Raw genomic sequence first — 14,317 nt, forward strand, 5'->3', positions numbered from 1 at the left:
TTTTAAACTGGGACCTGTAGGTGGCAGTAGGGGAAATAGTGAAAGTGACCAATGGGGAACATCTCCCAGCAGATCTCATCAGCCTTTCCTCAAGGTTAGAACCACTGAGTCGTACAGGATGTGTGTATGTGGATCCTCACCCTACAACAGAGAACAATTGCACCCAAAGATGGTTGCGTTCAATGTCTCTTCCTTTAAAACTCAAAATTTTTTATACTTCTTGGAGATAGACATTTTAAAGGCCTTTTATGAATACAGTGTTGAATGCTGTCTGTCCCTCAAGGGGGCAGATTCAGCTCCTATTGTTATCAATAGGAGTCTATGAGGCATGACTGTAAAGGTAGATTTTAATTTCCTATACATCATTAACATATATTCGTATTTAACAACACGCCTAAATACTAAGGCTGATTATAATACCTCTCCAGGATACTGTTTTGAACAGTGTGAAGCTTTTCATGAAATGAAGTTATTGAGAAATTTTGTCTGATTCTTATATTTGAAATTTTCTATAAGTCTTATAGAATCCCTTCAGCAATTATGACCGTAATTTGGGCTTATCTAGGGTTTACAGAGGACCCCCTGCACAAAGCTGGATGTTGTACATTTTGTACCGCATGCTTTGGGATCCGTTCTTATCCCACTTGTAACTAGTGGCAAAGTGCATGTTACTGTGATAAAGTTCAGCTGTCTACCAGTGTCTGTATTGTGATATGCATCTTGTTTCATTTTTCCACTTACTAATCGAAAAGCCTGCCTTGCCTCTCTGATTGTAGTTTGCGTTTTGGATGTCACCATAATTTGCTGAAATATTTATTACCTAGCATGACTCCTTATGTAAAACCTCTTGCTGCTTTTTCATAGCACTATTAAAAACTGCTTCAGTAACAGCTGTCCTAAAGGATTAAGAATGTTCTGAATTTGGATGCCTTTTATTGGCCCCACTTCACATAGAAGTCAGCCATTTGACTTCTTAACTTCCTAGCCACTTAAAGTCGCAGAAGAATTGCTTTGTGGGGAAAAAAAAATAGAATGTTATTCTCATTTTAATGTGAGAATGGCTTTGGATATATTGATCAGTAGTATTTTAATGCATTTTACTGCCAAAATATAGAATCTGCATTGTTCACTTAGCATTTGCTTGTCATTGTGCTTCTATATTATCAGAAGATATGTTTTATAATTTCATAAACCATTTATGTTTCAAATGTATACATGAGTAAGTTGCAAATTAGCAGCAGTTACCAGAGCCAGATTACTATTGTGATAGTGATAAAGAGCAAAATGTTGAATAAGTGATAGAATGAAAATATAAATATCAAAAAACTTCTTCAGTTGGGAAGAAAGTATCAGCCTTTATGGGAGGGGAAAAAAAAAGAAGTCCATAGACTAAATTGAAGAACTTGCCAAGTGACTTTAAAATGAATCTGTAAAACGTTTGATCAATGACCATATGTTTCAGCAATTTTCACAAATCTGCAGGCCACACAACTAAGCTACATGCCCATTTCTGAAACTTGGGATTAGTCTGTTTTACACATGTACAAATTGAAAGTTGATTAGAAGATTGCAGGTGTTTGGAACTGACAAATAGTTCCTAACTTTGAAGACATATGCTAATCTGAGATTACATTTGGAGTTACTTATATGATGTTAATTAGGTTTACTGTATAACCACGTGTTCATGAGATTGATATCACTCCATAACACTTCTGATACTCGAGGATCCGATTATACAAGTAGATGGCAAATTCACCTGTCTGTAATTGCTGGGCATGTAAAGTCAGTTTGTGAAGGGGAAGGACATAAACAGTCCAGGGTACACAGACCCCTGCCGCCAGCCGCTGCTCACCACACTTCCCAAAAACACTCTGGTGGGGCCTCATGAAGTGGATCTTCTAGGTTCAGGTCAAGGAGCAACATGGCCAAGTTGGCTGGCTTTAGTTTCAGTATTTTCTCCCAGGAGAATCTCTGAAATGACCTTAAGAAATAGAACAGGAGCAGAAAAAAGAAAACAGAGGGAGAAGAGTGTTTATCTACTTTCATTTTAAAATCTGTTCATACAGTTTTTTAAAGTAGCCTTAAAATGTAAATATTATGATTCGTAGGATTCTATTCATCTTTTCTTAAAAGGTAGTAAAGGCAAGTTTGCAGAAGCAGCAATCTGGAGTTCTCTAATCAAACACTTTCCTTAACCAATTTATACATGGGCTACAAGCATGAAATCTCACTTGATATTTTTGAGCTGAAGATAAATCTGGACACAAACTACTTTACATTTCAGATACAGTCTGTGTTGTGTCTATATGGATGAGCAATTTAAGTATCCTATGACAGATCTAATCATTTACATTATCTTGAAGATCAGTACTGATTGTCAGGAAATTGCTTTTTGGTCGTTCTAGTTGAAAAGCTGATCCATGGATTGTCATGCATGGGTTCTGCCTCCCAGCATTTAGTAGTTAGAATGAAAATCATCAAGAAACTAGACGGGCTAGAGCTTTGTTTAGAACAAAAGGCTTCAGTGAGTCTAAGCATTTAAATAAGTTATTATGTTTTCCTTCCCCCACTAAATCTTTTTGCTTTTCAATTTTAAACAACAGCGAGCCCCAGGCCATGTGCTACATTGAAACATCCAACTTAGATGGTGAAACAAACCTGAAAATTAGACAGGTAAGATCTAATTCAGGTTTATATAATGTTTGCTGATTTATTACATGGAATCAAGAGCTTTATTTCTGTTATTGTCTTGAAGTAATTCTCTCTAATTGCAAGTACTTTCTCATTGAGCCGCTATGAGGATACGTCAAGTATAATGGAAGACTCAAATTTACTTGACTGATTAACTATGGTCCATCATCTAGATACTATCTGTAATATTTTTAATATTTGATGTAATAGCCAACCCTGATAATAATACTAGTAGTTCTAAGTGCCTTGACAGGGGTTCACTTATTTATTTTCCCTATTCCCCTGGACCAAATCATGGTTTGGCTTTGCTATATTGAAAAGACAGAGTTTCCATTGCTTGTTCTAAAAGTCTCACTAATCTCAGGGAATAGTTTTAGATTTCTATATTTGCTTCACATACCATCCCTGACAGAAAGCAACAGTCATTTAAAGGGACTTTTAAAAATGTACTCTCTTGGGTTCTAGGTGAATGAATGATGGAAATAACAGTGGGAAGGTTGGGGATGTGGTAGAAATAGGTCATCATAGCACGTGAACTCAGAGGGCCCTGGGAAACAGGGGCCTGTCCGCTTCCAGCTAGTAGAATCTAGTTGGCCAGGAGGAAGAACCATTTCTGAGTTTTCCTTCTCTGTGGACTGAAAGAACAGAAACATACTGACTCTTCTTTGGACATAGATTCTGTTTATTTTGCATTCCCTTTTTTGAGATCCAGCAGACAGATTGTATAGTGCTAAATATTAATTTTATTTTTGGAAGCAAACAGTTCTTTGAGGACTTCAAAATATCTTTGCAGACAAGTTTATAGTCTCAAATATGTCTTCGAACTTTCACAAAAGCTGCCCTGCCCTTGTGTTCAAGCAGAGAGGAAGGTATCCTCTTAACTATGATTTGGCAAAGAGTATTGGATAAGGGGGGAGACTTGCTTATAAAATAGTGGGATCTCTTAGATCTTAAGGCCTAGATGAATTCAGAATCCCCCCTCCCTCACTCCCACATGCAACTCATTTAATCTTTTGCTTATTTAAAAATTCCTAAACAGGGCTTACCAGCAACATCAGATATAAAAGACATTGACAGTTTGATGAGAATTTCTGGCAGAATCGAGTGTGAAAGTCCAAACAGACATCTGTACGATTTTGTTGGAAACATAAGGCTTGATGGACATAGGTACGTAAAATTGGTAAATTTTCATAAAAACACAGAACTCACTGTATCTCAAGTGTATTGCTGAGTGTTTTCCAAGCCTGGGTACATATTCTTTTCTCATGCTCTAACTCCGAACACTCAGAGCCTCTTTCTTAAGCATTTCTATATTACTTTCCACCAAGAGTCTTTTTGCAGAAATGTTAGCTCTTAACGTTATGCATTTGGTACAGCTAAAGACTTCCTCAGGATTCCTGCCAAACTGACAATTGGATGTTTTCAGGGACATTCCAGGCTTCTGGCACATTGTTTAGTGGCTTATTCTTTGGCCAGAATACTTATGTTATAGGCCTATCTGCAGTCTCCATGGCTTGAGTCCTTACCTGTGATCTACAGGTGCCTCAAGGAGTTTAGACTCTACCCCCAAGGAGTTCACTGTACTGGATAATTTCTTGTCTTCTTCTCTGTATCATTTCATATGCTCCTTTCTAGGCCATGTTAATCAATTGTATTTATCTTTGCCATCACCTGATTCCTGCTCTTCTTCCCTTCCCACTTCTCTTTCCTGCCTCTTCCCTCATTGATTGAACCAGTATTAAGCACCTAGTGGACTAGGCTAGTTACAGGTGTTAAGGAGACTGCAACAAACAAAAGAGATAAATATACCTGCCTTTGTGAGCTTACTTTCTTGCAGTAAGGGAAGGGCAAACAGACAAACAATAAAATGATAAATAAGAAAATTTTATACTGTATTAGAGAGTGATAAATGCTTTGGGAAGAAAATAGCACAGGACAAGGCAGATTGGGAGTCCTTGGGAGGGAATCACTTTGAGTTAGGATTGTTAAGTAAGCCTCATTCAGCAGGTAACATTTGAGCCAGGTGAGTAGGAAGTAAGGAAGTTAGCCGTTCACATATCTGAAGGGAGACCGAAGGAATAGTGCAAATTATTAGATTATTATATCATCTTAAAGTGGGAAAGCACCTGGAGTAGTTATGGAATTTCATGGAGGCCAGCATGGTTGGAGTGGAGTCACCAAGAAAGAGTAATAAAAGAAAGACCATGCAAAGCTTTGAAGGCTATTGTAGGGTGTTGCTCTGAGTGAAATGGGGATCCATTAGAGGGTTTAGGGGGGATATCAGCAATTCAGTTTTGGACTTAATAAGTTTGTGTCAGGGAGGCAGATGAATACGTAAGCCTGAAGTTTGGGATAGAGGCCTGGGTCCTGAGACAGATTTGGGAATAGTTGGCATAGATAATTAAAGCCATGGAAGTAGATGAAATCACTGAGGGTGAAGGGGTATGGATAGAAAGGTGAGGAGTCCCAAGAACTGTCCTAAGACTCTGGAACATTAAGGCTGAGAAAAGAGGAGGGACCAGCCAAAGAAACCAAAATCAGGTTGGTAGGAAGGCAGCCAAGACAAGAGTGAGGAAACTCTACCATGGCAGAGGGAGTGACTAAAGTGGGTCAGATGTTGCTGCTGGTCAAGTGCAGTGAGGCTGAGAATTAACAGTTGGATTTAGCAAGTAGAAATCCTTGAGCTTGGTTAGAACTAATGGAGCCTGAGGAAGTAAATCTGAGAGAGTGGATAGGGTTGAAAATACCAGGGTGAGACAGATTTTCTGAGGAGCTTTGTTGCAAAAGGGAGCAGAAATGGAGTAGCACTTGGCAGGAAGGGTGGGGTCTTTCCGATCTCCCTCTTCTTCCTCCCTTCCCTTCCCCCCTGACTCCTCTACTTTATGATATACCTTACCTACCAGGTAGATGTAGTGGACAGCTAAATGCACTAGTTCCTTCCACCAGCCTGAGAGATTGTCAGTGCTTTCATTATTTTGTAACTGCATTATTACAGTATTTGGATTCTAAAGGACATTTGAAATATACCCTAAACTGTCCTCGTCATTCTGATCCACCAAAAACTTTCCTGTAATTTGTGAATTATATATTGTTCTAAAATTTGCACAGAGTGACCTCACAAAGTGAACATATGGTTATAGACTAATAATAGAGTTGGCCCTTTATATGAGTAATGTTTCTAGAGTCTGACATTCCTAACTGGCCAGGTTCCATTTCTTATCAGTTCCCCATCAAAATCAATGCCAAGCAAATCCACACAGTGGAAGAGAAACTTTGTATGATCGTGCCAAGATTTAGGGTACAGATAGAATTTATATAATATGCTTTAAAATATATGAAAGGTGGAAACATACCTTTGTATTTGTAGCACATTTGACGTTTACAGTGATTACCCAGAGCTCTTGGAGCCCCTTTGTTTGGAATTAGTGTTCTTTGATTCCATTTTTAAGGATGAGAGTCATTGTCTAATGCCAGAATTTTTGGAATTCCAATTCTGATGAAATCTAATAACTAATTCCTATTGAGTGCTTATAATTGAAAAGTAGTATTTTTTTTTTTTTGCTTTTGAAGAGTTTGTACCTAATTCCAATCAATCCACACCACAAATGCTGAGGCGACAGTTGTCCTATTAGACCCCATTGTATACGTGAGGGACAGTTGGCACATATGTACCCCAGAACATCATCTAGCAGCTTCCCAAGAACTTCTTGGAAATGTACTTTAGACCTAAGGTCCCCTCCCAACTCTGAAGTACACCCCAAATCTTGAGATACACACAAGGGGGGTTCCCTTCCAGATGGGTCTGAAAGGCATGCTATTCTACAGAAAGAATGAGAATTATAGCCGCTGTATTCTTTTTCTAAATTGACATACACTGTTTCCTAAGGGTTTCTTTGAGTAGAGGCCTTCAGGTGCTGTTATTACCCACCCATCTGGATTGATTTCACCTGAGCCAGTGACCCTCACATAGTTCCTGAAAGAAGGTCCAAGGCCCAAGCTGCTACTAGCTTTAGACACCTACCAGACCATAAAAAGCCCCCCAGAAATGAAAGATTCAATCTCACTTTGCCTCTACTGGCCAAGAAGTTCTGTGTTCTTTGGAGACTTTTCTTAGGAGGTTTCCTCCTTTCTCCAGAAGTTTTTTTTTTTTTTTAATGTATTTTTCTTTATATTTGACATTTCTTTCTTGCTTTTTTTATACTAAAACGAAGACATAGTGATAGGAATCCTTGAGCTATTACATCTCGTATAGTACATTTCCATCAAGAATCCCACTATATCTGTGATAACTTGTACCATTCTGATATCTCTGTGTGAGGTTGTGTCAACCAACAAATTACCATAGTGGGTAGTTTTACCAAGAACCAACAAAAGACCCAATTTGGCCTTTATTCATGAAAAAATGTGGTTTAAATGATATGGAATGGATATCCTCAATTTGCTGTCATTTCAGAAGAAAGTTTAAGACTTGTTAGATGCTTATCATTGATTAGAAACTTATTCACAGTTCTTGGAGAATTGAAATTCAAATACAAAAAATTACCCTAGAGATTTTAAATACAGGACTTATGTCTGTACGGTGGGGATGGCAATGCAAATGTATGATGAGATCTGTGTATTTACCTTGCCTTGTCTTTTTTTTGAACCTTTATTATGCACAAAGCTATTTTTAATTAGGTGTGGGAGGGGGAGCAGATCCCCTAACCTCACCACTTCCAAACATCTCAGAAACCTAAACAGACTTGCTAAATCAGGAAAAGTCTTAAATAGGTTTGAAAATTAGCCTCTGAATTTCAAAACATTGCCTACTATCTTGGATTGTGAAGTTGTAGGAAATGGCTGGTTGGGTGCTGGGGAGAAGCAACCGAACTGCTTCCCTCCAGCTGTCCTTGTGTAAAAAAAAATTATTCTTACTGGTAGGAAAATTACTTCTTTTCTAAAAATAAAGTAAATGTGAGAAGGGCTATTTTAGTAGCAGAACCTTCGTTGGAACTATGTAGTAGCCATAGAATTCTTAAGCATTTTGGAAAATGTTGTTTCTAATGTCAACATCATCTATCATAGCACTGTCCCCCTGGGAGCAGATCAGATTCTTCTTCGAGGCGCCCAGTTGAGAAATACACAGTGGGTTCATGGAATAGTTGTCTACACTGGACATGACACCAAGCTGATGCAGGTGGGATTTTTTATCTATGAAAACCTTGTGGACCTATTCTCTTGAAAATGCGCTATTTGTAGCTCTCTATGCAGTAGTCCCAAACATAGCAGACCATCTGTCACAGATTCCAGAGCCCCACTCTGTACATTCAGAATCTCGTTCTTCAGTGTTTGGGGCCATAAAATGGCTCATGCACACAAGAATACGGGAAAGTTTCATCAGAGATCAACAGTGCGTGAACTCTTAATGATTTTATGTATTGGTCCTCTGGCAACATTTACTCACCATTGCAGTGGTAGATACTAGTTGTCTATGCAATGATGAGTGCTCTACATTAAAGTATTTGTCTTATAATTTTATTTTAATACAGTGATCAAATTTTAGAACTGTTTTCATTTTTTCGTAAAATTAAAAGAAGAGGGGCGCCTGGGTGGCTCAGTCGTTAAGTGTCTGCCTTCAGCTCAGGTCATGATCCCAGGGTCCTGGGATGGAGCCCCGCCTCGAGCTCCCTGCCTGGCAGGAAGCCTGCTTCTCCCTCTCCCACTCCCCCTGCCTGTGTTCCCTCTCTCGCTGCTTCTCTCTGTCAAATAAATAAATGAAATCTTTAAAACAAATAAAATTTAAAAAAATTAAAAGAAGAATTTGTGAGCCAAATGTTGACCTTTTTTGGTAGCATTTTTATGGTAAGCCATTTCTAATCAGCTTTAGTCTTAGCACTTGTAATGTTTACACATGCCTGAGGATGCTTCTTCTCTGTCATAATAACATGAGTGTTCAGGGGTTAGATGGGTGGGCAAAACTATTTTAAGATACTAAATGAAAATCTGCTTTAAGGTCTGATAACTTTGTAAACTGTAAAGTCACGGAGATGTTATCAACAGGCAAATGGGACTGCTATTAATGATTCTACCCTAACCATAATGATTCCACCCTTAACCATTCTATAAATTCTGTAAACCATTATTTTATATCTATGATGACATTGAATTTTCTGTCCTATGGATGCCTTGGTTAGCAGTGATGTAGCATGATCATTTTTATCATTAACGCAGCTAAGGAAACTTACTTCAGTTATTCTTTATAGCCAGGACTACTTAGATTGTTGCTGTTACTGAATGCCACCAGAAATCTGGAAACCAGAGATTCTTTAAGCATACTTTGGAACTTCCAGGTCTCTGGTTATGGGTGTGTAGGCCACCTCCTCTGCCTCTCTTCCTGAGCTGAGCTGCTAAATGCCTCTCATCTACCCTCTTTGCTTAAGTAGTCAAGTAATGCCTTGTTCATCTTCCTGCCACAATGCGAAAGTTACGTCTCTAAAAGGAATATTATTTCCTTCTCTTCTTATTATTGTTTTACATCCTAGAAAAAGGCTTGGTGGTATAGTGGCCTTTAGGAAAAAAAAAAACAAAAAAAAAGGTCGTTAACATTTGACAGCTTATTACATCTGTGATTTTTTTTCTGTATGATTTTCAGGTGCCTACCCATGTCTAGATTTTGAGTTGTGACTGACTTTGTCATCTTCATCAAAATACCAAATATACATTACTAAATCGATTTGTACACATTTTTTATTGCTCATCTTGTTTCTTTTTACAGAATTCAACAAGTCCACCACTTAAACTCTCAAATGTGGAACGGATTACAAATGTACAAATTTTGATTTTATTTTGTATCTTAATTGCCATGTCTCTTATCTGTTCTGTGGGCTCAGCCATTTGGAATCGGAGGCATTCTGGGAAGGACTGGTATCTCAACCTAAACTGTAAGCATTAAAGTGCCTATGGTATTTATTTTTTCTTTCATTAAAACATGTATTTGTTTCACAGCTGATGGGATTTCCTATAATTCCTAAAAAGAAAACCTTATTGCCACAATAACTGGGCATTTAATTTTATTTTTCAATGCAATTTCCAGTAAAAGAAAGTAAAATGTTGTTAGTTTTTAAAATTTCAGAATCCTTAAATATATAATGATTACTCTAGAGTAGTATAAAATGTTAGTTTATTAATATTATTTTTGTTAATGTTATTCATTCTTTTAAAATATTTTAACACAGGTGGTTAGATAGCTACCTGGTGAATAAAGCAGATTGATTATATTTAAAGCACATGCTTGTAAAATGTTTAAATTTACTGTACTTTCATTTGAACTCATGAATGCAGTAAATTCCATATTAATGGTCATCTTGTCTTAGGGAAAGTCCTATTAAATAGGTTCTTTTTGGACCATCTATCCTTTTACTATTGTGGGGATGTACCATCCCTGAATATTTCTGGAAAATAAGTTTGCATTGCCTTTTTTTTATTATGTTAATCACCATACATTACATCATTAGTTTTTGATGTAGTGTTCCACGATTCATTGTTTGCATATAACACCCAGTGCTCCATGCAATTCATGCCCTGAGTACTTAACCAATAAATACTTAATTTCCAAAAGCGTGAAAGCAAATTCTAGTAAACCTTGTAGCAAAATTGATTTTTTTCAGTTTTTATCATATTGATTTAGTTTGTGGCTACTCCAGCTTTTTTTACATTGATTTACTATTTCAACATTAGAACTGTTAGGACTCCCATTAGTTTGTTTCTTCAGATACTTTACAGTGTGTCTGCCATAACGGTTCTATTTTCATTATTGAAGAGGAAGGGTATAATTTGCCTAGGGTACAGCCCTACATTGTTTTTGCTGTTTGGATTAGTTTTGCTGCTGTTTTGTTTGATTGCTCTTAAGGCATGCTTTAAATCAGGAGTGCTTTTTAAGAATTTACATAACAGTGATTTTGCCCAATGGAGAGTTTACATTTATAAACCCACAATCCTGTCCCTGATACCTCTAAACTTCCTGTTTGGAACAGGATTTGAAATACTTAGCAGTGCTTTCATTCGTTAGTACCATTATGAAGTTCTTAATAGTACTAATAATATACGGAACACGGAAAGTGCTGCTCCATCCTGAATGTATTTGAGAATAAGGATATGCTATCAGCACAGTATTCCTCCCAAACTATCTAGAGATGTTGTGTAATATGGAAAATTTTTGTTATGCTCAAGTACTGGTCAATGCAAATGAAATCTATAAAACTACAAATGACTTTCTTCCCACCTCCCCCAACAGATGGTGGTGCTAATAATTTTGGACTGAATTTCTTGACCTTCATCATCCTTTTCAACAATCTCATTCCTATCAGCTTGTTGGTTACATTAGAAGTGGTGAAATTTACCCAGGCATACTTCATAAATTGGGTAAATATGAATTATTGTTTTTCATCATTCTAAGTATATGTTTTGGTTTTTTTTGTTTTTTTTTTTTTGGATAGGGTCTTTTAAAGATCTTAATTTTTTTTTAAGTAATCTCTACACCCAGTGTGGGGTTAGAACTCATGACCCCATGATCAAGAGTCGCACACTCCACCGACTGAACCAGCCGGGCACCCCGCCTCATAATGTCCTTTGATCTCTCAGAAACAAAATCTTAATTATACCTTAACTTTTATTGACTGCAAGATGACATTTCAAAATATTTTTGACTCTAATATAATTATAACAAATTCATTTGACATGTAAAAATCAATAGCAAAAACTCTTTATCTCAGAATCATACAAGTTTACAGACCAGACATTGTGGGAAACTAGGTCTCCAGTTAAGGAAACCTATTTTGGGTTATATAGTGTGTCTTGGGGAAAAGGAGAACCATGAGGTTTGGAGTTAAAATATCTGGATTATTGTTGTAGTTCTATATTTACTAGCTGTGTGAACTTTGCCAAGCCACCTGACTTCTTTGAGACTTATTTTCTTGGGCCTTTAGATAGGAATGGTAAAACATGCTTTACCAGCATCTCACGGTGGTAATACAGAGCAAAGGAATCTCACAACATAGCAAACAGCCTCCTAAACAATTGAGTACTGTAGAAATAATACTGTATTCACTGCTTGTAACAACTAGGCTGTCATGTTTTATATATCTATGTAGTTTATTCTTCCCCACTGTAAACAAATTCAGCTGTGCTTAATTTTTTTCTTCTCAAATTTTTTTTTAATCTTGGAAAAATGTGCTGGATATCTGTTTCCTAAATATTTTGTTTATAAAATGTGTTGTTAGTTTTGTTTTACCAAAGTTAAAATTAATGAATTTATGTAAATTAAATAAGCTTTCAGACTTAATCTGCCAGAAAGTTTAATTTTTCTTTTATTTTGGGAAATTTTGGTATTATCTTTTGATGTTATCTTTTTAAATTATTTAAAAGTCTTTCAAGTGAACAATATTAGGATTTTTAAAAATATAACCGGTAATACTTTTGCCACTGCTCATTACCTTCCCATGAAATGATCCAACTCAGCTGTAAAATTGCCTAATTCATTGGTAGAAGACCAGTATAATTTAGAAACCTAAAATGAGCTGCAGTTGTGGCTTATTTCATGCAGGAAATGTGTTGCTGAAAAATTATGTAATAAAATTTGTGTAAATAAAATTAAAACCTTTTGAGGTTTCCCACTTTACAATAAGAAATCATAAGGTGACTCATTTTGAAAATCAAATAACTAGTCAGTCACTTTATTATTTTTTACTTAGGTTTTCAAAAATAATATTTGCTTCAAATAATGACATAATTTGAGTGTTGGAGCAACCCAGCAGGCTTATCCTTCTCAACCACCTTTCTATTGTACAGAGATTCTATAACATTGCTGACAGTTCTTCACTCACCAGACAGCTCTTCTGTGTGTGGAAATGAGATTAATAACTGCCCCCCTTTGATACTGGTTCTACCTGATCTTTTATGAAAATGTCTAATCGTGTTTCTGAATGATAGCCTTGTAAAGTATTAGAACTCAGCTGGGGGTGCCTGGGTGGCTCAGTCGGTTAAGCATCCCACTCTTGGTTTCAGTTCAGGTTGTGATCTCACATGATCACATGTGGGTCATGAGATCAAGCCCTGCATCGGGCTCTGTGCTCATTGAGGAGTCTGCTTGAGATTCTCTCTCTCCCTCCCCACCCACTCACACGTGTACACTCTCTCTCTAAATAAATCTTTTTAAAAAAAAAAGACCTCGGCTACTATGCCTATTCTTCTATCACATCTTCCTTCATCTCTTTCTGTTCCTTATTAGACTTGATTTCCAACTTACTCCCCGTTCCATTCATTCCTCTCTGAACATTGCTCAGTTGTTTAATATCCTTCTTAAAACATGGCACCTACAAGTCAACAACCTTCTTCAGAACTGATGCTGATCAGTCTGAAATGCAAATGTGGGAAAGATCAGATTTGTCCTTTTCCTTTGACATGTGAAAATCAGTAAACCCTGACTTGCCAATAAAATGGTGTACTATAGAAAATACTAATTCTTATAGGCTTAATAGTCAAGCCTCATAATGGTACAAAACAAGTACAAATTGGTACAAATTGGTACATATTTGTTTGGGTTTTGAGAAGTGCACTCCTTCTGCTTTCAAGTATATACAGTGGAAGGAACTTGAGCCAAGAAAGTAGAACCAGATAGAATCTCTTCGGTACTTTTTCTAGGGGTTTAAAATCTTAATTATTTGAGCAATGTTTACTTGCTCTTACTTTAGCTACATTAAGTACTTTATATTGTGTCAGACACTTGAGGAAGCACTTCACGTACATTATTTAATCCTTAACCACAGGTCACATATCTAGAAAATGGTAGAATTATGGAAAAATCAAGATTGCCTGATTGCAGAGATATGCTCTAACTGCCATGCTGTCCTACCCTTACTGTGAAATATAATATTCTATACCGAGTACTTTTCAGGGAAATCAACTGAAATGGTATAAGATGGCAAGACATGAGAGTGGTTTCATATTATAGCTCACTAGTTAAATAAAATTTCAGTAATCTCTTGTTACCAGTTGCATTTAGTAATTTCTTTTATTTAAAAAAAAGGATCTCGACATGCACTATGAACCCACAGACACTGCTGCTATGGCTCGAACATCTAATCTGAACGAGGAACTTGGCCAGGTAAACCGAATTTCTTGTTGATACGTTAAATCGGAAGTCAGATTCATTGTAATTTCTGCCATATGTGGCAACTTCATATGAATTGACAGCTCCTAATTTTCCATTATTTGAATAATCAGCATAAATACATGTTAGTACGTAATTATCATTTTTAGTAAATGAAGTTTTAAAAACCTTATTATGTAAAACCTATTTTGCTCTCAGATAAGGTATTGCGCTAAGGGATTTCCTTCAGTATATAATCTGGTTACTAGTCAAGTATTGGCTATTTTTGAGTGATAAACCCTCAGTATTAAAATTGCTCATAGCTTTTGACCAGAAAGGAAGAAAAAATTAACTTGATCACTGATGCTGTGTAAGTCAAGTATGAAAGTAATCAAACAGGAATTTTAGATTCATAATTTACACTGTATTCACATATATGTGTATCTTTGTAATCCATATTTAGATACTAGCTCAGAAAAAATTCTTATTCTGTATTTTTCC

At 36.6% G+C, this 14,317-nt stretch overlaps 1 protein-coding gene across 1 annotated transcript in view; it reads left to right on the forward strand.

The window, feature by feature from the left end:
* ATP8A1 (ATPase phospholipid transporting 8A1) overlaps positions 1–14,317 on the forward strand; it is a 185,698-nt gene that overhangs the window by 34,700 nt on the left and 136,681 nt on the right. Inside the window, exons 7-13 of the mRNA XM_081813165.1 lie at positions 21–94; positions 2,604–2,673; positions 3,731–3,858; positions 7,756–7,867; positions 9,446–9,611; positions 10,964–11,091; positions 13,754–13,831. Of these exons, the coding sequence (XP_081669291.1) occupies positions 21–94; positions 2,604–2,673; positions 3,731–3,858; positions 7,756–7,867; positions 9,446–9,611; positions 10,964–11,091; positions 13,754–13,831 (756 nt within the window). The remainder of the gene's footprint in view (positions 1–20; positions 95–2,603; positions 2,674–3,730; positions 3,859–7,755; positions 7,868–9,445; positions 9,612–10,963; positions 11,092–13,753; positions 13,832–14,317) is intronic.

Source organism: Leptonychotes weddellii, chromosome 2, assembly GCF_054177405.1.
Source record: "Leptonychotes weddellii isolate Sample4059 chromosome 2, ASM5417740v2, whole genome shotgun sequence".
NCBI lineage: Eukaryota > Metazoa > Chordata > Mammalia > Carnivora > Phocidae > Leptonychotes > Leptonychotes weddellii.